Raw genomic sequence first — 24,529 nt, 5'->3', positions numbered from 1 at the left:
GGTTTCGGCCGAAACCGCGGACCGCGAGTGTCGGCCCTTTTCCTTACGCTTTTTAGCTAATTGTGAAGTCGGAGTCTCCGACGGCATGTTATAAGCAAAAGCGGTGCCGAAAAACTCCTCTGCAAACTCCGACCGACGTCTAAGTGTCCGTCGGTTGAAGGAAGCACAGGCTAAACAAGCTGCTACGTTGTGGTCTGGGCCTAAACAAGGTAGGCAGTAAGAGTGGAAATCTTTAACTTGTGGGAAACAAATACCTCAAACAGTTATTCACTTTTTCTGACATCGGCTGAGGCAAGAAAGAGTCCCCAATGGGGTACTTAGCTTTTTAGAAGTCTTCGGTAGTAGCAATCTCTGGTTCTGACCGACCGGCACTTGCGAACAGCTTCTGCTTCTGGCGCCACGCGGCAAGAAAGACCGAGGAAAATGGCGTCGGCTGATGCCTTTATACCCAATTAACAGCAGCTATGACGTCGGGTGAAGTGTGACATCAGCCGAGGCCAGACCCAGACTTTGGAATCCGGCCGACCGAAGGGCTGCCTGAGGCAGGACAACCCATTTCTTAGGACTGCAGATGCATCCTTGAAGGACATCTGTACTATGTTCATCGTGTTACCCTGCTGCAGTCATCACACTTGGGTTGAATCCCAAAGCTAAGGTAGGGGGGAGGTATCATAGAGGGTTAGTGGAGGCAATCAGGCCCTGCAGAACCGCAGTGGCAAAGCCCGCCCTGGACTTAGAGTAAAGAGGTAGGTGACTGTTTGATAAAGGTGTGTACTGAACTCCAAGTTGCAGCTTCTAAAATTTCCTTGGTTGGAACCCCCCTGAGAAAGGCTGTAGAGATAGCTGTTGCCCTGGTAGATTGATATCTAATGGTAGCAGGAACTGGTTTCCCATGATGGGTATAGCAGAACCGTATGCAATGACCTATCCATTTAGAAATGGTTTGCTTAGATATAGCCTTCCCTTGAGAAGCTGTAGCATAGGATACAAAGAGCTGATCAGTTTTTCCGAAAGCCTTAGTTTTGTCCAAGTAGTAACGAAGCTGCCTGTGAATGTCCAAGGAATGCAGGAGTCTCTCACCTTTGTTCTGTGGATTGGGGAAGAAGCTGGGTAAGTGGATGGTTTGATTTAAAGCTACACTGGAAACCACCTTAGGCATAAAGGAAGGATTAGTTTGTAGAGAAACTCTGTCTTGATGAAAAATGAGGAAAGGTTCCACTGCCATTAGTGCCTGTAGCTCTGAGACTCTCCTAGCTGAAGTTATTGCTAGGAGCAGGGCAGTCTTCCATGATAGGAAATGAAGATCTGCAGAGAAAGCTGGTTCAAAGGGAGGTAGCGTTAGTTTTTCCAGAACAAAGTTGAGGTCCCATGTTGGTGTAGGAGCTCTCCTGGGTGGTCTAATGTTTTTTGCCTCTCTGAGGAACTGCCCTAGAAGAGGATGTGAAAATAAAGGTGGATCCGTGTTGTAGTGTGCTGAAATAGCTGAAGCATGGATTTTAATTGAGGAAAAGGAAAGTCCTTTGTGCAACATCTCAGCTAAATACTGTAGAATGTGAGGCATGATAGGCTGAATTGTGTCTTGGCCTTTAGCTTTGTTCCAGGCACACCACCTTTTCCATTTGTCCAAATAAGCCTTCCTGGTGCTTGGCCTCCTGGCTTCCAGAATAACATCCAGAACTGCTTGTGAAAGAGGAGCTGGTTGGATGTTTAGTTGATTTGCCATGCAGCCAGATTTAAAGTTTTGAGCTGGCTGTGAAGAATCAGTTTGTTTTGTTGTTTGAGCAAATGGGGTATTTGAGGCAATATCCATGGTGGGCTGTGGGCCATATTTTTCAATAGCGGGTACCAGTGCTGACGTGGCCAGTCTGGGGCTATGAGAATCGGTCGTGGTCTCCTTTTTGACCTTCAAAAGAACCTTTGTGAGGAGAGGTAATGGAGGGAAGGCATATGCGGTCAGCTTTTTCCAACTGAAAGACAGAGTCCACTTTCCAAGCTTGATGGTGAAATGTCCTTGTACAAAATTTTGTCAGTTGGTAGTTTTGAGGATTGGCAAACAGGTCTGTTTGGAAGGCCCCATTTTTGAGTTATCATTGCCAATATCTGTGGGTCTCGTTTCCACTCGTGGGGATCTTTGATGTTTCTGCTGAAGTAGTCTGCCAATGTGTTCTTCTGTCCTGCCAGGAAATGAGCTTGTAACTGGACTTGGTAGGCCAGAGCTGTGTTCCATAAGATCATTGCTTGCCTGCATAGAGGGTAGAAATGTGTTCCCCCTTGTTTATGTACCACATAACTGTGGTGTTGTCAGTCTTTATTGCAAGTTGTCCTGGATGTAATAGATCCTTGAAGGCTGTCAGAGCTTTCTGTACAGCTAGCATCTCTTTTTGATTTATGTGCAGATTTCTTTGATCTGCAGTCCATAGGCCTTGAATGCATTGCCCTGCCATGTGTGCCCCCCAGGCGTAGTCTGAAGCATTTGTTGTGATAGTTTGCCTGGCTGGGGGCAAGGTGAAAGGCTGACCCTTGTTGAGGTGACATGCCTGTGACCACCATAGAAATTCCTGTTGTAGGCAGGGAATGAGAGATATCATTGTGTCCAAGCTGTGGTTGTGTTGAGACCATATGCTTTTTAGGTACCACTGTAATTTCCTCATGCAGCTTTGCAAATGGTATTACTAGAATGCAAGATGCCATGAAGCCCAAAGCCTGCAGAATTTTTCTTGCAGTTAATTGGGTCTTTCTTGCCATTGTCTTGAAATATTGAGTTAGTTGTAGTTGCTTGTCTGGCGTAAGATAAGCCTTCTGGGCCGTTGTATTCAAGCTGGCACCCAGGAATGTCATTTGTTGTGAGGGCACTAGTTTTGACTTCTTTTCATTTACTGTGTACCCCAGGCAGTTTAGTAGATGCTTTACAAAGGCCAGATGATGTAAGAGAATGTCTTTCCTTTCTGCTTGGATGAGGTAGTCGTCCAGGTATGGATATATTTGAATTCCTCTTTGTATGCAGTACGCAATTACTGGTGCCAGGGCATTTTGTGAAAACTCTGGGCGCAGTAGATAAGCCAAAGGGCAGTGCAGAGAATTGGTAATGGGGTTGAACCTGCAATGAAACGGAGGTATCTTCTGCAACTTTGTCTGATAGGGACATGCAGGTATGCTTCCTTGAGGTCCAACGTTACTAGCCATGCTTGTTGGGAAGTAGCTGCTGTAGTGTTAGCATCTTGAATTTGGGTACTTGTAAGTAAGTGCTTAGAATTGAAAGGCCCAGAATTGGTCTCCAGGCATTGTCCTTTCTGGGCACTAGAAAGAGTCTTGAGTAAAATCCTTGGCCTTGCTCTCGAGTAGGTACCAGTTGAATGGCTCTCATGTCCATGAGAGCTGTAATTTGCTTTTGTGCCTCTGCCCATTGATTTTGTGGCAGGTTTGGCATTCCTCTTGTCATTGGCAAGGTGTGAAAGTGGAATCTGTATCCTCGTGAAATTATGTCTAGGACCTATTTGTCCTTTGTGACAATGTGCCAGTTGTCTGCAAAAAGTGTGAGTTTTCCCCCCAAGGGGGCTGCCAAGAGAGTATTGCTTGGCCAGATGAGGTGCAAGTTATTGACTTTGTCTTCTGGTGGAATGAGACCTGTCTTCTCCTCCCTTCTGTGTTGTAGTGCCCCATTGGCGAGGTTTATACTGGGCTTGTGGTTGTCCTCTGCCCCTTGGGCGTCTGTATTTACCCCTCTGCGGCCTGTCAGTGGCTGGAAAGGACCAATTTTTTGTTGGCCAGTTTCTGCTGAAGCGAGGGGGTTGTACTTGTAGGAAATCTTTGACTGTCTGCATAGATTTTGCCTTATCTTCCATTTTCTTTAAAACTTCTGCTTTAACTCCAAAAAGAACATCCTGCAGTAAGGGAGCATCTAGTAGTTTTGCTTTAACATGATCAGGCAGTGTTTGTTCCTTTAACCAAGCATGCCTACGTATAACAGACCCAGTGACAGTTGCTCTGCAGGAGGCCTCCAAAGAATCAAACCCACATTGTAAGGTATGTTTGCCCACCTGCTCAGTGGCGTGCAACAGATCCTGTACTTTCAATTCAGTTTAAGGGAGAGTGGTTATTCTTTGCTTTAACTGAGAGATTAGAAATTGCTGATACTTAAGCATATGAAATTGACAATTCAGTGCCCTCATAGCTAGTGTGGCTGAGCTGTAAACCTTTTTCCCCCACCTGTCTAGTGCTCTGGAATCCCTCTCAGAAGGTACTGGGTTTTTAGCCATAGAAGCCTTAGCCCCCTTGGGACCCTGGGAGATGGTCTCTGGGTCAGCAACTGGACTTTTGTAAAGAAATTTGTGGGAATCATGCACTCTGTAGTATCTGTCAGGCTTAGCCGGAGCAGGAGGTAGAGAGTCTGGGTTGAAACTGGATTCTAAATAGACATCATCCACAATGTCCAAAACTGGTGGGATGGCAAGTGGTCTGTGTTGGGGGAGTAAAAGAAACTCTCTGAGCCTTTTCTTTGAATCAGAGTAGTCCTGACCTTCCCAGTGAAAATGTTCCCTCAGTGTGTAAAGTTTCCCCAATGGAGTAGTCTTCAGGAGGAGAAGCTGAGGGAATAGAGTCCTCAGCATCAGAATCTTCATAAGGAGAGAAGGAATAGTCTTGGTCCTCAGAGGAGTCTGAAGAAATGGACATTTGCTCAGAGGAAGCAAAATATTCCTCTTCTCTAGGCCTTTTGTCAGGAGGGGGCTGTGAACCCCTGATTAAAAAAATCAAATCTTCAGCCATTTTGAGCATCTGTTTCTTAGGCATAGGGCCTTGAACAGGAGACTGAAGTGCAGTCCTTTTAGATTTAGAAGGAGTCTTCGACTTAGAAAACGTTTTAATGGTAAGAGTAGTCAGTCTGAAAACGCCTTCCGAAACAGATGGCATTTCTGAAGCACAGACGTCTTTAGAAGCAAAGTCGTCGGAAGGGCCTGAAGTAAAAGGCTGCGGCCTGGTACATTCCGTCAAAATTTCCATAGCGGTCTCGGGTTCCAGATCTGCGGTAGTCAGGGGCTGCGTCGGAGCCTCAGTGAGGACTGGAGAACCAGAGACTGGATCAGCAGAGGCCTCGGAATCTGGCTTAGGCCTGGGCTGTTTGTCCTTATCCCTGCGTTGTTTGTGCACACTGGTAGTCGGTTGCTCCGACGGCATGGTGTAGTTAAATTTCCTACCGAAGTAGTGCCGTGCGAATTCAAAGCGTCTTTTAATAGTACGCTTATTAAACCTAGCACAAAACCGACAAGAAGTGACGTCGTGGTCTGGGCCTAGGCAAGGTATGCAAAAAGAATGAAAATCCTTATGAGGTAGTTGCTTCCCACAAGAAATAACATTATTAACTTTTTCTGACATCGGTCTGAGGCAAGAAAAGTTTCCCCAACGGGGTACTTAGCTTTATAGAAGACTTCAGTCTGAAATTCGAATTCAAAAATCTCAGGAGTCGGCCAAACGGCACTTGCGAACTGCTTCTGCTTCGGGCACCGCGCGGCAAGAAAGACTGGAGAAAATGGCGTCGGTTGCATTATATATACCCCGGCGCACTGGTGTCAGGGAAGAGGTGACAGCAATCGACGCCGGACCAAGACTTTGGAATTCCGGCCAACTGCGGGACCGCCTGACGATAGGATAACCCAAGTGTGATGACTGCAGCAGGGTAACACGAACATCTGCTGTTAGGTTGCTACATGGTTATGTTAGACAACGTTCACACTTGGTTAAGAATACAGAGCTTGTTAAACAGCTTTTAACCAAGCCAAGTGAAGGACTCAAACAAGCTCCTGTCAGGCGAGAGTCCGTAACAAGCGGAAATGAAAATTTTTTTTGAAAGCTACATCCACATTCAGAGATATTCAAAACAGAAAAATCAGGACCTAGCAAAATACAGTTTTGTACCTACCATAAATGTAGTGTATACACTGCTGCAGTCATTACACTTGGGTTATCCTGCCGTCAGGCAGTTCCCCAATCGGCCTGAGTTCCAAAGTCTTGGTCCGGCGTCAGTTGCTGTCGCCTCCTCCCTGACGTCAGTGTGACAGGGGTGTATAAGATGCAGCAGACGTCATTTTCTTCAGTTTTTCTTGCCCCAGATGTCAGGTGCCCCCCACAAAGTTAGGCAATTCAAATTGCTAATAAAACATACATAAGAAAAGCAAACAACTAACAGTTACCAGCAAATACTCCCCATAGGTAGTAAAGGGTGGAATACATAGGTACGTACCAGCAAGTAAGAGGGGAAGGAGGGAGGGTAACCTGGACTGCAGCAGTGTATACACTCTAACATCTACATTTATGGTAGGTACAAAACTGTACTATGTTCGTGTTACACTGCTGCAGTCATTACAGTTTGGTAGAATCCCAAAGCTGAGGTAGGGTGGCTGGTTCTATAAGGCATTGGGGGTGGCTATAAGGCCCTGCAGCACTGCAGTGGCAAAGCCAGCTATGAATTTTGAGTGAAGAGGCAGATGGTATGCTTGGTGAATGTATGTACAGAACTCCAAGTTGCTGCTTCCAAAATGTCCTTGGTAGGTACTCCTTTGAGGTAGGCAGTTGAAGTGGCTGTTGCCCTGGTGGAGTGGGATCTAATGCTGTTAGGTACAGGTTTCCCATGGTGTGTATAGTGGAAACGTACACAGTGCCCTATCCATTTAGAAATAGTCTGTTTAGAAATGGCTTTTCCCTGTGCTCCTGCAGCATATGCTACCAATAATTGCTCAGTTTTTCTGAAAGCTTTGGTTTTGTCCAAGTAGAAGCGTAACTGCCTGTGTATGTCCAAGGAATGCAGTAGTCTCTCCCCTTTATTCTGTGGATTAGGATAAAAAGTTGGCAAGTGAATAGTTTGGTTTAGAGCCACACTTGATACCCACCTTTGGCATAAAAGTAGGGTTAGTTCTTAAAGACACCCTGTCTTGGTGGAAAATGATGAAAGGTTCCACTGCCATTAGTGCCTGTAATTCTGAAACTCTTTGTGCTGATGTTATTGCCAGGAGTACAGCAGTTTTCCAAGAGATATATTTTAAATCTGTTTGTTAGTTGGCTCAAAAGGAGGTAAAGTTAATTTTTCCAACACAAAGTTGAGGTACCAAGTTGGAGTAGGTGCTCTATGGGGTGGTCTTATGTTTTTAGCCCCTCTGACGTACGGTTTTAGCAAGGGATTAGAGAAAATTGGTGGATCCGTGTTGTAATGAACAGAGATGGCAGAGGCGTGGATCTTGATGGATGAAAGGAGAGGCCTTTGCCCAGCATCTCAGTTAAATATTGTAGTATCTGAGGAATATTTGGGACAAGAGGGTCAAGACTGTGAGCCTGGTTCCAGGCACAAAATCTTTTCCATTTATCCGAATAGTCTTTCCTGGTACTAAGCCTTCTGGCCTCCAGGATGACATCCACAACAGCTTTAGAGAGAGGCATTGCTTGCTTGACTAAAGAATCTTCCATGCAGCCAGGTTTAAAGTCTTCAGCTGGCTGTGAAGTATCTGACTGTTGTGCTGAGTCAGAAGATGTGGGATTTGAGGCAAAATCCAGGGTGGTCCTTGTACTAAGTTCTTAAAGATTGGGTACCAGTGCTGGCGTGGCCAGTCTGAGGCAATCAGGATCATCTTTGCTTCTTCTTGCCTGGCTATTACGAGTACCTTTGTAAGGAGAGGTAGTGGTGGGAAAGCATATACTTGTAGGATTTTCCAGCTGAATGAGAGGGCATCCACTTTCCATGCTTTTGGATGGGAAGTCCTTGTGCAGAATTTCTGTAGCTGGCAGTTCATTGGGGATGCAAACAGATCTATGTCCAGGCTCCACCATTTCTGTGTTATCAATCTGAATATTTGTGGATTCAATGTTCTGGATTCGGAATGAAAATCTCAGGAGTCGGCCGACCGGCACTTGCGAACTGCTTTTGCTTCAGGCACCGTGCAGCAAGAAAGACTGAAGAAAATGGCGTCGGCTGCATCTTACATACCCCTGTCGCACTGACGTCAGGGAGGAGGCGACAGCAACCGACACCGGACCAAGACTTTGGGACTCAGGCCAACTGGGGAACCACCTGACAGCAGGATAACCCAAGTGTAATATGATGAACATCTGCACTGAACTGAATGCAGCATCACAACTAGCAAACGAACCATATCTTCATCTTAAGTTAACATTCTAAAATGTGTTACATAAACCCTTAAAAATCTTTTCTGCTGTGAAGAGATTTCAAAGCGCCAAAACACCTTGCATTTGAGATAAATATTCCAAGAAACAAATCTGAAAAGGAAAATATTTCACACAATAAATGGCAACAGTAAGCTAAAATAATGAGTTACCTTAACGACTTCCAATTGTTCAGGTTTTAATTCATTTCTAACAGATAATGGTGCACCTGAGCGATGTACCAAAAGCTTTACCTATAGATTTCAATAAGCAAAACAAAAAAAGTGTAGCACATTAACACAAGATCTAAACACAGCTTACAACATGCACACTTCAAAAAATTCAACTACTTATGTAAAACATTATGCTCAAATACTAAAAATACTGTTCTGAGGCAGCTACTTACCCATGTCATAATTAAACACCCAAATATTCATGCAGGCTGCTCACAAAGGTATCCGAGTAAAAGCACAGAAGTAAAACACAAGAAAATCGGAACTTCAGATATCTGGCACTACATGGATACAGCCCTTCAGTGCAAAACCAAGCATGGAAACTTGACACCACTTGGTCAAAATGAAAACAAGATCCTCCTTCTCACTTCCTTTCTACAAAGACTAAGAATGGACTTCACCAAGAAACAATCAAGATGTAGAAATGGGATACAAGAAACCTCAAATTATGAGCCTACAGGCCAAACTTCAGGTTGAAGTTGGAAATCTGCCACTCACTAGGTCAAGAAACCAAAGAATAAAGTAGAAGTCCACTTCTAAGAAGCATAGAGGAATGACGCTGTAAACATGGGGAGGGGGAAGATGGTTTACATAATCAGATTGACTATCTTTATATTTCAGGATGAAAGGTGTAAAGGAAAACCTAGAAGGAACACATTTCTTCACAACACAGAAAACATCAGCAACTGCAGTATGTGAATTCTATTCCAAACTTTGTTCAAGCATCACTTCAAGGGTGCTGTCAGGGAGTAAGAGGTAACACAGCTGTGTGGGAACCTACCATGATAGTTGCTCACTGTTGCAACAGTGCTAGATTTTGGAACATCTACTGCAGAAGGCCTGACTGCCATAGTATTTGCCGTAACACCACTAGGTCAGGCGGAAGGCTTCCAACCTGAATATTAACATATCTGTGCTATGTATAAAGGAGGTCAGTCTGTCAGCTTTTTTGCACTTGTCAACTGCAGTGGTCTGGTCAGAAACTAGACCACTAGCCACGCAGGTGCTACATGCCCCCCCAAGGATGGATGCCCACTTAGAATAACTCTCAAAACTCCTTCTCTCCAGATACTAGGCAAACTCAAGGTAGTGGTGGGGGCAGTAAACACAGAAGCAAAGAAAGGTGACTGGACACCCACTCTAACCCCTAGGGTGTCTACAGAGAAGAGGAGTAGGTGATGTAAACACAGCTGAACTTTGACAGTTATGGCACATCCCAACATAAAGTACAGTTTTGTACCTACCATAAATGTAGATGTTCGAAGATCCACATTGCTGCAGTCCTTACACTTGGGTAGTCCGCTGTCCTCGGTCGGCCCGAATATCAAAGTATAAGGCTGACGTCGGTCAAGGCGCATTTGACTGACATCAGGACGTCAGGGTACAAATGCGCATGACCGACGTCATATCCTCAGTCTTTTCTTGCCCCAGATGTCAGAAGACCCTAAAAATAAAGGTCAAAACCAAAAGACAGCAAACAACCAAACCACCACCCTTGCACTAACAATATGTACAATATATACAAAATACACAATATGTACAACCCAACCCACACAACCACCTCTAACTACAGAGGGGAAGGAGGGAGTGTAAATTGGACTGCAGCAATGTGGATCTTGAACATCTACATTTATGGTAGGTACAAAACTGTACTATGTTCTTCATCTCACATTGCTGCAGTCCTTACACTTGGGTAGAATCCCAAAGCAGAGGTAAGGGAGGATGGCTAACTACAAGGAAGCAGGAGCTGCCAAGATGCCCTGCAAAACAGCAGTGGCAAAACCAGCCCTGGATTTAGAGTAAAGTGGTAGGTGATAATGCCTAGAGAATGTATGCACTGAACTCCAAGTAGCTGCCTCCAAAATATCCTTGGTTGCCACTCCCCTCAAAAAAGCTGTTGAAGTGGCAGTAGCCCTAGTGGAATGAGGCCTAATCCCAGCTGGAATCTCCTTGCCATGATGGGAATAACAGAAAGCAATGCAAAACCCAATCCACTTAGAAATAGTTTGTTTTGACACAGGCTTGCCCTGAGAACTCAAAGCAAAAGAAACAAACAACTGCTGAGACTGCCTGAACCCTTTAGTTCTGTCCAAATAATATCGCAACTGCCTGTGAACATCTAAAGTGTGCAAAATCTTTTCCCCTTTATTTTGGGGATTTGCATAAAAAGTAGGCAAATGAATAGTTTGGTTTAAAGCCACACTAGAAACCACCTTAGGCATAAAGGAAGGATTAGTACGTAATGATACCCTATCCTTATGGAAAATCAAGAAAGGCTCAACTGCCATAAGGGCCTGCAATTCAGAAACCCTTCTTGCAGAGGTAATTGCCAACAAAAAAGCAGTCTTCCATGACAAATATTTCAAATCAGAAGTAGCTGCAGGCTCAAAAGGTTGTAGAGTGAGTTTCTCCAACACAAAATTGAGATCCCAAGCAGGAGTAGGAGCTCTTCGTGGGGGTCTTATATTCTTTGCCCCTCTAAGAAATTGCTTGAACAAAGGATGAGAAAACAATGGTGGGTCACAATCATAGTGAGCCGAAATTGCTGCAGCATGAACCTTAATAGAAGAGAAAGACAAACCTTTGTCCAATAACTCAGTAAGATATTGAAGAGCCACACTCAAATTAGGCTCAGAAACATCAAAATCTTTTGCTGCACTCCAAAATAAAAATCTCTTCCATTTATCTGCATACACTTTCCTTGTACTAGGCCTTCTAGCTTCCAAAATCACATTCAAAACTTGTTGTGGAAGTTGAGACCCTCTATGGTTCAAAACAGAATATGCCAGGCTGTTAGGTGAAGAGAATGAAGTTTGACATTGAGCAAATGGCTGTCCTCCTGTGACAACAGGTGTGGAATCGAAGGCAAAGGCCATGGAGGCTTCCGTACCAGACTTCTCAGTAATGGGTACCAGTGCTGTCGAGGCCAATCTGGAGCTATTAAAATCATCCTTGGCTTGTCCTGTCTGACCTTTAGAAGTACCTTTGGGAGGAGAGGCAGAGGTGGAAAGGCATACACATGAAGATTGCTCCAATTGAAAGAAAGAGCATCCACTTTCCAAGCTGTGGGATGAAACCTTTTGTGCAAAACTTTGGCAGCTGATGGTTTAGTGGAGAAGCGAACAGATCTATGTCTGGAGTTCCCCATGACACTGTCAATTTCTGAAACACATGAGGATCCAATTTCCACTCATGGGGATCCATAATTGTCTGCTCAACACATCTGCTAAGGAGTTCTGTGCTCCTGGCAGAAACCTTGCCTGAAGATTGAGTTGTAAACTGAGAGCAGTCTCCCACAAAATCATTGCTTGCCTGCATAGAGGATAAGAATGTTCCCCTTGCTTGTTGATGTACCACATGACAGTTGTGTTGTCTGTTAGAATCAACACCTGCCCTGGAAGAAGTAAATCCTTGAAAGCTATTAATGCAAACTGGACTGCTAACATCTCCTTTAGATTGATATGTAGATGTTGTAGTCTGGCAGGCCACTTGTCTTGTATCCACTTTCCATTTAGATGAGCTCCCAAGCTTTGTCTGAGGCATCTGTCGTTAAAATCTGACTCGCATCTGGCCGGGTCACAGAGAGTCCCTTGTTTAGGTGACATTCCTGAGCCCACCACAAAAATTCCTTTTGAATGCAAGGTATTATTTGAATGACAGTGTCTAGATCCTGGCAGTGCTGTGTCCATACATTTTGAGATACCATTGTAGCTTCCTCATATGCAGTTTGGCATTGGGAAGCACCAGAATACAAGATGCCATGAACCCTAAGGCTTGAAGGACTGTCCTTGCAGTCAGCCGGACTGATGAGATAGCTGATGGAAGTAAAGGGATAGACTCTTTTGTTTGTCCGGGGTTAAAAAGGCCATCTGGGATGCTGTATTCAGTCTCACACCCAGAAAGCACATGTCTTGAGAGGGTACTAGACTGGACTTTATTTCGTTCACAGAATACCCTAGGCATCTTAGCACTGCTATCACATATTCCAAATGACGAAGGAGCTCCTCTCTTCCTTGAGCCAGAATCAGGCAGTCGTCCAAATAAGGATAGATCTGTATTCCTTTCAGCCTGAAGAAAGCTATCACTGGAGCCAGAACTTTTGTGAACACTCTGGGCAGTAGATAAGCCAAAGGGCAATGCAGAGAACTGATAGTGAAAAGTCCCAGCTCGAAAACGCAGATACTTCCTGCAACTTAGTCTGATAGGAACATGAAGGTAAGCCTCCTTGAGATCCAAAGTTACCATCCAATGATCCTTGCCCAGCAGAGGCAAAAGCTGTTGTAATGTCAACATTTTGAACTTGGGAATGTCCAGATAAGTGTTGAGGATAGATAGATCCAAAATTGGTCTCCACGTGTTCCCCTTCTTTGGTACTAGGAACAGGCGAGAATAAAATCCTAGGCCCACTTCTGGCATAGGGACCGGCTGTATGGCCCCTAGTTGAAGTAACAGAGAAATTTGCTTGTGAGCCTCTATTCTTTGTTGAGGAGGAACGGCTGGCATGCCCCTGAAAGGAGGCAAGGTATGGAAATAAAACCTGTAACCTTGATGTATGATATCCAATACCCATTTGTCTTGGGTAATTAAACTCCAATTTTCTTTGAAAAGTGCCAACCTTCCTCCCAAAGGTGCTGCCAGACGAGAAGGCTCTGGCAGCTGAAAAGGTAGGTCATTGGGTCTGTTTACGAAAGGACTGACCCCTGCCCTCACCTGAAGACTGTGCAGGAGAACTCCCTGTTCTAGGCCTGAAAGAGCCCTGAGCTCTGCCCCTACCACGTCTAGATCTACCCCTAGACTGGGAATCATAAGAAGGATACGCCCACCCTTTAGCAGGCCAATTTCTGCTAAACTTTGGAGGCTGAACCTGCAAAAAATCTTTAACAGTCTGCATAGACTTAGCCTTGTCTTCCATTTTCTTTAAAACTGCCTCAACAGGAGGACCAAACAACACGTCAGATTGTAAAGGAGCATCTAAAATCCTTGTTTTAACATGTTCAGACAAATTTTGATCCCTAAGCCAGGCGTGCCTGCGAAGAACTGACCCAGTGGCAGCCACCCTAGACGAGGCCTGTACAACATCAAAACCACATTGCAAAGAATGCTTACCCACCTGTTCAGAAACATGTACTAAATCTTGCAACTCTTTACAATCAATACCTACTGCCAGAGCATCAACCTTAGACTTTAATTGTGAAAGGAGATAGTTTTGATATTTCAACATGTGAAACTGGCAATTCAAAGCCCTCATAGCAAGAGTGGAAGAAGTATAAACTTTCTTTCCCCATCTATCCAAGGCCCTAGCCTCTTTGTCTGCAGGAACCGGATTCTTAACAACAGAAGCCTTAACACCTTTAGGCCCCTGGCTAACAGTTTCTGGGTCTGCCCTAGGACTCTTAAAAAGATACTTATGAGCTTCAGGCACCCTGTAATACCTATCCGGCTTGACAGGAGCAGGAGGCAAAGAATCAGGATTAAGAGAAGCCTCTGTAAAAACATCTTCCACTACATCCAAAACAGGAGGTATAGCCAAAGGCCTATGCTGGGGTAAAAACAAAAATTCCCTAAGCCTTTTCCTGGAATCAGAGAAGTCCTGACCTTCCCACTTAAAATGCTCCCTCATGGAATGTAGAGTTTCTGAAAAAGAAAAATCCTCAGGAGGAGAAGCAGAAGGAGTAGAATCATCCACATCAGAATCAGAATAAGGAGAGTACTCCTGCAAGTCTTCAGCCGAAGACTCTCTGACACATCTGAAGCCTGCTCAAAAATCCCCAGCTCAGGGTCCACCCTAGGCCTCTTATCAGGAGGGGGCATAGAACCCCTAATCAAAGTAATCAAATCTTCTGCCATTTTAAGCATATGCTTCTTGGGCACAGTACCTGAAGAGCTAGGGGTAACACCTACTGAAGCTAAACCTGGCCTGCCCCTGGGAGAAGCCTTAGAAACAGAAGGAGAGGGCCTAGCCACCCTAGGAAGGGAGGGGAGAATAGTAACCTGAGAAGCCCCCTCAGCTTGACTTGCCTCCTGAGAGGCCACATCTTGCAATACTAAAGTCTCACCCTGGGAACACAAAGAAACCTCCGGTGGAGCCACCGGCTCCACCGACACCTCTAAAGAACCGGCGTCCGGTACAGACGGTTCTTCCAGCCTAGGCTTAACTGCTTTGTCCTTGCGCTTCTTCGAAGAAGCGGGCGTCGGAGCATCCGATGGCATTTTGTAATTGCACCGCTTCCCAAAGACTAACCTTGCACAATCCAACCTCCTCTTTATAGTGCGTTTATTAAATCTAGCACAAGAGCGACAGCCAACAACGTCGTGCTCAGGCCCTAAGCAAGGAATACACAAAGTATGATAATCTCTATGCGGTATCTGTTTCCCACAAGAAATGCAATTATTGACTTTTTCTGACATCCGGTAAATCACTGAGGCAAGAAAAAACTAAAATATTCCCCAACGGGGTACTTAGCCAACTTTGAACTCGGTCTGAAACTTCGAAATCGAAAAATCTCAGAACGCCAACCGGCACTTGCAATGCTGCGTCTGCATCGGACCATGCGGCAAAAAAGACTGAGGATATGACGTCGGTCATGCGCATTTGTACCCTGACGTCCTGATGTCAGTCAAATGCGCCTTGACCGACGTCAGCCTTATACTTTGATATTCGGGCCGACCGAGGACAGCGGACTACCCAAGTGTAAGGACTGCAGCAATGTGAGATGAAGAACATCTGATCTACGTTTATCATACTGTTCATGGTTTGAGTAGTGCAAATACTTAGGAAGATTTTCAAATGTTTATGAATCAGTAGGAGACTGGCCCTGAGATGGCACTGGCTGTAGTAGTCCTTGTAGAATAGAGGCTACAAAACCTGCCCAGTCACTAGGAAAGAATAGTTGTGTAAAATCTTACTATAACCATAGATGTCCTTCTCTTCCATGTTGCAGTATTCTAGTTGTGGGATTTTCTGCCCTCAGGCGACTCGTACTTCGGCTCCTATACAAAAACTTCAGCTGGCTGTTGCAGTGTGCGTGGGATATCACACGCACGGTCATAAACCAGGGGCCTTAAATGTGACGTCTGCACGAACAATTCTCAGAACTTGAAGGCCAGCAGGCAGAGAAGGCGGCCCAGCAGGAGGAATGCCAGTGGTTTTCAGGTGTGTGACCAGGTGTCCTACTGTAGTATGGATATACCAGGTAAAGGAAAGTGCCTTGGTGGTACTGGTGGGTGGGAAGGAATACTGCAACATGGAAGAGAAGGACATCTACGGTTAGGGTAAGATTTTACACAACTAATCTATGTCCTTCTAGTCCTATGTTGCAGTATTCTAGTTGTGGGAGTGTACCACAGCTTATGTGGATGAGAGGGTGGAGGTTGTTGAAGAGGAGTCTACAAATCCTTGCAGGTTTGCCCTGGTGAATCCTGTCCGAGCTCTGGAAACTTGGTCAAGTTTGTATGTTCGGTGAAAGTGTGGATAGTGGCCCATGTGGCTGCTTCCATAATGGATGCGGTGTCCAGACCCTTCATGAAGGCACTGGAGGCGGCCACAGCTCTAGTGGAATGGGCCTTTACTCCACTGGGGGTTCCTTTCCATGGTGGGACTAACAGAGGCAAATAGTTTTCCTAATCCAGCATGCGATGTTTGTTTGGAGACTGCTTTGTCCAGGTCTCTGGGGTGAAAGGAGACAGAGTTGTTTAGTTTTCCTAATGGTTTTGTCCAGGTAGAAAGTACACTTACCATAAATGTAGATGTTCGAGCGTATTCACTGTTGCAGTCATCGCATTTGGTTTATCTACTTGCAGTAGCCCTCAATCGGCCTGATTAACAAAGTCTTAGGTCCTGCTTCAGTTGCTGTCCCTTCTTCCGTGTCATCAGGGGTATAAAACATGCATCCGACGCCATTACATCAGTTTTCTTACCCCAGAAGACCGGTGCCCCCTAATGGGAAGCAAATATATAAAAATACAAGGTTATACCTTCAACAAAAAGCAAATACACCAAAAAGCTTTTAAGCACAGTAAAGGACAGTAGAGGTATAGCCAAAATAAGTCAGGGGGCTGGAGGGAGGGTAACCAGGACTGTAACAGTGAATACACTCGAACATCTACATTTACAGTAAGTGTACACAACTGTACTATGTTCATCATATTTCACTGTTGCAGTCATCACATTTGGGTAGATTCTCAAAGCTAAGGATGGGAGGAGGAATTTAGATAGCATTAGGACCAGCTATTAGGCCCTGCAAAACTGCAGTAGAAAACCGGCTCTGGATTTAGAGAAAACTGGCAAATGGTAATGCTTGGTGAAAGTATGTACAGAATTCCAGGTAGCAGCTTCTAGGATTTCTCTGGTAGGGACACCTCTGAGAAAGGCTGTAGAGGTTAATGCAGCCCTGGTTGAGTGGGGTCTGATCCCCTGTGGGACAGGTTTTCCATGGTGCTTATAGCAGAAATTAATGCAATGGCCTACCCATTTAGAAATGGGTTTTGCTTTGAAATAGCCTTCCCCTCTATCCCTGCAGCAAATGCCACCAGCAGTTGTTCAGATTTCCTTTAAGGTTTAGTCCTGTCCAAGTAGAATCTAAGTTGTCTGTGCACATCTAAGGAGTGCAGTATCCATTCCATTTTGTTCTGTGGATTAGGAAAGAAAGTTGGCAAATGGATGGATTGATTAAGAGCCACACTGGATACCACCTTGGGCATGAAGAAGGGCTTGGTCCTGAGGGACACCCTGTCCGCATGCAAGATGATGAAAGGCTCCACTCCCATAAGGGCCTGTAATTCAGACACCCTTCTAGCTGAAGTGATTGCTAAAAGGAAAGCTGTTTTCCAAGAAAGGAATTTTAAATCTGCAGTAGCAGCTGGCTCGAAAGGAGGAAGAGTTTTCCAATAGAAAGTTAAGGTCCCAGCCTGGAGTTGGGGCTCTCCTGGGTGGTCCTAAATATTTGACCTCTCTGAGGAACTGCTTGAGCAGTGGATGAGAGAAGAGGGGAGGTTCTGTGTTATGAGCTGAAATGGCTCCGGCGTGAATTTTGATGGAGGAAAAAGACAGGCCCTTGTGAAGCATCTCAGTTACGTATTGTAAAATCTGAGATAAATTGGGTGGTGCTGTGCTCATCCGTTGAGATTGGTTCTAGGCATAGAATCTTTTCCATTTTCCAGCATCAGATTTTCTGGTACTAGGCCTCCTTGCCTCTAAAATGATATCCATCACTGATTTACTGAGGGATGGTAAAGGAGAGATTAGGTAATTAGCCAAGCTGATAGGTTCAGTGTTTGAAGCCGAGGGTGCAGAATCTGGTTCTCCTGCTGAGACAACAGCGTAGGAGTCTCAGGCAGGTACCATGGAGCAAACAGTGACACTGCGCAAAATGGGGTACACCAGTGTTGGCGTGGCCAGTCTGGTGCAATCAAAATCGTCCTTGGTTTGTCTTGTTTGATCTTTAGTAGTACTTTGGAGAGCAGAGTCAGAGGAGGAAAGGCATAAACTGATAGGTTTTTCCAGCTGAAGGACAGAGCATCTACTTTTCATGCTAGTTTGTGGGGAGCCCTTGCGCAAAATTTGTCCAATTGATAGTACTGGGGGGAGGCAAACAGGTCTATACCTGGGCTCCCCCATTTGCTTGTCAACATGTTGAAAATCCTTGGTTCCAGTTTCCACTCGTGTGGGTCCATGAGGTTTCTGCTTAGTCCGTCTGCCAGTGTATTTAGTTTTCCTGGCAGGAATTTATCTTGTAGATGCACTTGGTAGCTCAAGGCTGTGTTCCACAATGCCATGGCTAGTCTGCAGAGGGGGTAAGAATGGGTACCCCCCCTCCCCGGCTTATGTACCAAATAACAGTGGTGTTGTCCATCTTTACCATCAATTGTCTTGGAAGAATGTGGTCCTTGAAGGCTGTCAGAGCTAACATTTCTTTCTGACTGATATGCAAGTGCATTTGACTTGGGTTCCATTTCCCCTGAATGCAGTTCCCTGCCAGGTGAGCCCCCCATGCATAGCCTGAGTCTGTTAGGGTTTGAGCGGCAGGGGGTAGTGTGAATGGTAGTCCCTGGTTTTGGTGGCAGGCCTCTGCCTACCAAAGGAACTCTAGGCGCAGGCAAGGTATGATAGGAATCATTGCTTCTAGAGCCTGAGAATGTTGACACCATAGGCTTTTTAGAAACCATTGTAGTTTCCTCATATGCAATCTTCCGTATGGAATTAGAAAAATGCAGGAGGCCATGAACCCCAAGGCTTGCAGTATTTGCCTTGCAGATATAGCAGGGTTTTTGTGGCTACTTGTTTGAAGTAGGTTGCCAAATGAATTTGTTTCTCTGGCGTAAGGAAAGCTTGCTCCCAGGAACATAATTTGACAGGGTACCAGGTGTGATTTCTTCTCGTTTATGGTGTACCCCAGGCAAGATAGCACCCTCTGTACAAAGGCCAGATGATTCAAAAGTATGTCCTGGCTTTTAGACAATCGTCCAGGTATAGGTATATTTTAATATTTCTTTGCCTGCAAAATGCAATGACTGGAGCTAGGCACTTTGTGAATACCCTGGGCGCAGTAGATAAGCCAAAGGGCAGTGCAGAGAACTGACAGTGTGCGTAAGCCTGCTTTGAAGCGTAGGTATCTTCTGCAAGATTCCCTGATTGGGATGTGCAGGTATGCTTCCTTTAAATCTAGTGTTAGCAACCGGGCATCTTTGCCTAGCACAGGAAGCAACTGGTGAAGTCAGCATCATTAATTTTGGAATCACCAAACAGGTGTTAAGAGTAGACAGGTCCAGGATAGGACGTCATGAATGGTCTTTTCTGGGTACCAGGAAAAGCCTTGAGTATAAACCTTGTCCCTTTTCCTCTTCTGGTAACAAATGAACTGCTTAGTCCTGTGCATACCCTGGGACTGAAGCCTGGGTGCTCTGCTGGATCTGGGTTTGGACTGAAGGTCTGGAAGAGGCAGGAAAGGACCAATTCTTAGAAGGCCAATGCCTACTAAATCTTGGAGGTTGTACCTGTAAATAAATATTGAACAGTTTGCATAGATTTAGCTTTTTCCTCCATCTTTTTAAGAACTTCTTCTGCCTTGTTGCCAAACAGGAGGTCCTGGTTTAAGGGAACATCCAGTAATTTTGCTTTAACATGATCTGGCAAGGATTGCTCCTTAAGCCAAGCATGCCTTCTAAGTACAGACCCAGTTAAAGCAGCCCTGGCAAGATGCCTCTAGTGAATCAAAACCACATTGCAAAGTATGTTTTCCAACTTGTTCAGCAGAATGCATTAAACCCTGTAAATCCTTATTTTTAGCACAACCAGGAATCAACATACTTTTCCGTTTAAGCCATCCAATAATATGCTGCTGATACTTTAACATAGGAATTTGACAATTTAAGGCCCTAATGGCCAAAGTTGCAGAAGTGTATACCTTCTTATCCCATCCAGCATCCTGGAGTCTCTATCAGAGGGGGTTGGATTTTTGGCAGTAGTAGCTTTATTGCCCTTGGGTCCCTGTGAAATGGAATAGGTTTGGTGAAATATCAGACCTAAGATGTATATTTGATGAACCTTTCAAATGCACATATAGAAGTGGGAAAAGTCTAAAGACTATGTTACAAGGTAAACATGAAATGAAAAAAGTTAGGGAAGGAAAATTAGGAACTTATAAATGTGGAAGGTGTTCCCAATGCCCATATATTTGTACAAAGGAAATTATTTATATACCTAGTAGGGACAGGCTGATTCAGAGTAAATACTTTGCAAATTGTGACACTAGTGGCATTGTATATTTAGGACTGTGTGGCTACTGTGATGCATTTTATGTGGGAAAGTCTGAAAGAAAGCTAAAAAAGAGTTTATGAGCATTATGAAATTAAAACAAAATATACAAATAATGCCCTATATAGGCATAAATTAAGCTGCCAGGAAGCAAAGTTTAGCTTTTTTGTATTGGAGGTGGTGGATAAGGATGTAAGGGGTGGCCCATGGGAAACCTCAATTGAATATAAAGAATTATTGTGGCAACTTTCCTTGGAAGCAAACAAATTTCCAGGTCTGAATGATACCATCTCACTGGCACCTGTTCTAAAATTGAGATCAGCAAAACTATAGTGCTTTTGCCTATGCATTGCTAAAATTGTATTTAATTGAATGCTAAAAAATCAATGTTAATCTTGATTGTATATTATGAATTATATTTTTGAAATAATTTGCAGTAATGAAAAATATAAACTGGTTAAATGTTAGGATATTTTACAACATAGCATCAGTTTTGGAATTTAGGACATCGCAAATATAAGACCTGACAGTAGACGGTGCTAAGACCACATGAAAGAAAAATGTTTAACACTAAATATGAATCTTTGATTAAATTATATATTTATTATTTCTTTCATGGTTCAACTTATTATATAGTATTATTTATGAATGGAAATGTATGTGTTTTACTATATTTGTTGTTTTCAAATATTTTAGAGAGTTTGTCTAATTATTCCAATTAAGGAGATTAATTAGTCCTGAGTATATATATTGATGGGTGTTGTTCAGGTATGCATTTGTCTCCATCTCATGAAGTCTATCGAAATGAAAACGCAGTGTGTGTTGAATTGCGTTAATGTGCATGTTAAAAGTGGACTGAAGAGTCGCTTGTCTAATAAAGTACATTTAGTACTGGCGGACTGAAGAGTCTTTCGTACATTAAGTATATCGTGCTGCTGTTTTAAGGATTTTTGCCTCTTTCAGCTGTCTCAGATTTGCGTGTTGTAGTTGAACTTTTGAGCAGCGATTGTTGTTTACTTGTTTCCCTGTGAAATGGTCTCAGGATCCGCAGTAGGATTTTTGAAAAGCAACTTGTGAGAGTCAAGAACCCTGTAATATCAATCAGGTTTTCTGGGAGCAGGAGGTAGAGTGTCAGGGGCCAAGCTAGATTCAGAAAAAGCATCAACAATATCTAGGACAAGAGGTATGGCTAAAGGCCTGTGCTTGGGCAGGAGTAAGAAACCCCTAAGCCTCTTTAGAAGCAGAAAAATCCTGACTTACCCAACGAAAATGCTCCCTGAGAGTATGCAAGGTTTCACCAAAAGAGAAATCCTCGGGGGGGCAGAAGGAATAGAGTCCTCAGCATCAGAATCCTCATAGGTAGAGAAGGGTAAATCCTGTTCAGAGGAAACAAATTTCAAAATCCTGGCCAGAAGTATCATAAGCAAACTGAGTCCTAGGTCTCAGAGGGGGAAGGTTGGCTTCCCCTGATTAAAGTAATAAAGTCTTCAGCCATTCTTATTTGTTTTTTAGGCATAGATGCCTAACCATGCGGTCTGGGCACCAGTTTTCGAGGCATGGATCGAGTTTTAGACCTTGAAGAAGAAGAATACGGCATGGGTTTAATATGCAAGTCAGTAGGCCTGAATACACCCTCAGAAGCCGGTGCCTGCACAGCGGCTCCAGACTCATCCAAGGCAGAGACGTACGCAGGTTCCACAGTTGAAGCATCTCATGGCAAACCGGACTCCGAATGGGTCTCAGTAGAGGCCTGTGAATCTGAAAGTAGCAGGTATCAGGGGCTGTGAAAGCACCTCACTGAGTACCGGTGAACTGGGGACGGGCTTAGAAGAAGCGTCGTCGGTAGCTTTGGACCTAGGCGGCCTGTCTCTGTCTATCTTTGCGTTTTTTCAGAATGTCGGTAGTCGGACGGCTTACCGAAGACATATCAGGATAATTGAACCGAGCACCAAAATATTTAGAAGTGAAAATATACAGACGACTGACAGTTTTGAGGTTTAAATAAGGCACAAAACCGACAGTGAGGTACGTTAAGGTCAGGGCCTAGGCAAGGAATACAGTACGAATGAAAATCTTTGAGGTATTTGCTTTCCACAAGAAATGCAATTATTTACTTTAACTGCCATCGGTTTAGAGCAAGAAAAAGTTTCCATTCGGTTCTGAAACTCCAAAATGAAAATTTCAGGAGTCTGCTGACTGTCACTTGCGTACTGCTTCTGCTTCGGGCACCACACGGCAAGAAAGACTGATGTAATTGAGTCGGCTGCATGTTTTATACCCCTGACATCATGGAAGAAGGGACAGCAACTGACGCAGGACCCAAGACTTTGTTAATCAGACCGACCGAGGGCTACTGCAAGCAGATAACCCAAATGTGATGACTGCAACAGTGAAACATGAAGAACATCCTTAGTTGCCTGTGCACATCCAATGAGTGCAGAAATCCTCTCCCTTTCATTAGTGGGGGAGGGAAAGAAAGTGGGTAGATGGATAGAATGGTATAGAGACAAGTCATTGACCACCTTGGGCATAAAGGAGGGAGTGGTATGCAGGGTTACTCTCTTTGTGGAAGATGGAGTAGGGGGGACAAGCCATTAAGGCCTGCAACTGACTTCTGCTGAAGTGATAGCCACCATGACACTCTTCCATGTCCACATCTGTAGAGAACAGGCCATGTACACATGTGGGGAAGAGGACAGAGCCGGTTCGAAAGGATGCTGGGTTAGTTTCTCTAAAATGTGGTTAAGCTCCCAGGGTGGAAGGACAGGTTTCTTTGGTTGTCTCATGTGTAAGATGCCTTTAAGGAATAGCTTTATGTCGAGCCTGGCTAGCAAGGGGGATCAAGGGGTGGACAGGCTGATATAGCAGAAAGGGGTACTTTTACAGAAGAGTACGAGTCCACTTTTGATCAATTGACACAAGAGAACCACAGGGACCTCTGCAGAGCAAGGGTACCTTCCCTTGTCCAGACACCACTTTGTAAATCTTCCCCACTTAGCCAGGTAAGATTTTCTGGTGGTAGGTTTCCTTGCCTCCCTTAGGACAGAAAGCACGTCCTCTGAGTAGTGGGGTTTGAAGGGAATCAAAAAGTTACCACCCACAGAGTCAGGGATAACATCTGCAAGTGTGGGTGTAGGATAGTTCCATTGTCTTGCGTCAGTAGGTCCACCTTGTAGGGCAACAAAGTGATTGCCCTTGGCTAGCTTGTGAAGTAGGGGAAACCAGTGCTGCCTTGGCCAGTAGGGAGTCACTAACAAGATTTTTGGTTTGTCCTCCTGTATTTTCAGGAGGACTTTCTGAATCAGTGGGAAGGGGGGGGGGGCATAAAGGAACTTCCCCTCCCAAGAGATGCTGAAAGCATCCACTATCCATGCTAGAGGGGAGTAGGTTTTTGAGCAGAAAGTCTGCAGTTGCCTGTTCTGGGAGGGAGGCAAACGGGTCTATTTGTGGAGCACCCCACTGGTGGACTATGTTCAAGGAAGACCTCCCTGTTTAGCATCCATTTGTGCTGTGGTGAGGAAGTCCTGCTTAGGAGATTTGCTTGGTGGTTGTCCTGTGAGGGGAGGAAGGCCACCTGCAAGACTAAGTTGTGGCGAGAGGCTAGGTCCCATATCAGCAGGGTTAGTCTGCACAGCTGATAGGCCTTTGTTCCTCCCTGTTTGAGTTACCACAACAGTGGTGTTTGTCTGTCACTATCAAGAGCAGATGCTGGAACAAGTGAAATAAAGGTTTTTAGAGTTAAGACTGCTGTCACTTTCCTGACATTGATGTGGTTGGCCTGTAGAGAGAGATGCCACTTTTCCTGAACCCTGTAGGAAGCCAGTATTACTCCCTAACCTGAATCTGAGGCATCTGTATGCATTGTTTGGGTTGGGGTGGGGAGTTGGAGTGGGATCCCTGGGTTTAGTTGGACTTACTGGATCCACCAAGCAGATTTGTGTTAGACAGGGAAGGAGGGGAATGACCTGTTCTAAGTGATGTAGGTGTTGGTACCAAATGCTTTTGAGGTACCACTGTAGCTTGCACATGTGTATTCTGGCCAGTGGTAGCATGGGGACGGTAGCTGCCACTAAACCCAAGAGAAGTAAAAATTGCCTTGCCATCACCTTCTGGGATAGTAGGATTTCCTGGAAGTGGGAAGTCAGGGAAAAGAACCTTGTCCTGTGGGAGAAAGGCCTTCATTTTGTCCATTCTGATTCTGCAGCAGAGGAAAATCTTTTCCTGGCCTGGGATCAGGGAGGTTGATGGTGAACCCTGGATTCTGTAGTAGGGACATGGTGAAGTGTAGATGCCTTGAGAGAGTATCTCTGGACTATGCCAGTATCAGGATGTCGCCCTGATAAAAGTAAATCTGGATTCCCCGAGTTCTAAAGAAGGCAATTGCTGGGGCTAGGCACTT

At 44.7% G+C, this 24,529-nt stretch overlaps 1 protein-coding gene across 1 annotated transcript in view; it reads right to left on the bottom strand.

The window, feature by feature from the left end:
* NXF1 (nuclear RNA export factor 1) overlaps positions 1 to 24,529 on the bottom strand; it is a 1,877,750-nt gene that overhangs the window by 1,397,437 nt on the left and 455,784 nt on the right. Inside the window, exon 4 of the mRNA XM_044075370.1 lies at positions 8,319 to 8,399. Within this exon, the coding sequence (XP_043931305.1) occupies positions 8,319 to 8,399 (81 nt within the window). The remainder of the gene's footprint in view (positions 1 to 8,318; positions 8,400 to 24,529) is intronic.

This window comes from Protopterus annectens, chromosome 6.part1, assembly GCF_019279795.1.
Source record: "Protopterus annectens isolate FY-2018-M chromosome 6.part1, PAN1.0, whole genome shotgun sequence".
NCBI lineage: Eukaryota > Metazoa > Chordata > Ceratodontiformes > Protopteridae > Protopterus > Protopterus annectens.
This window is presented reverse-complemented; position numbering and strand designations above follow the sequence as displayed.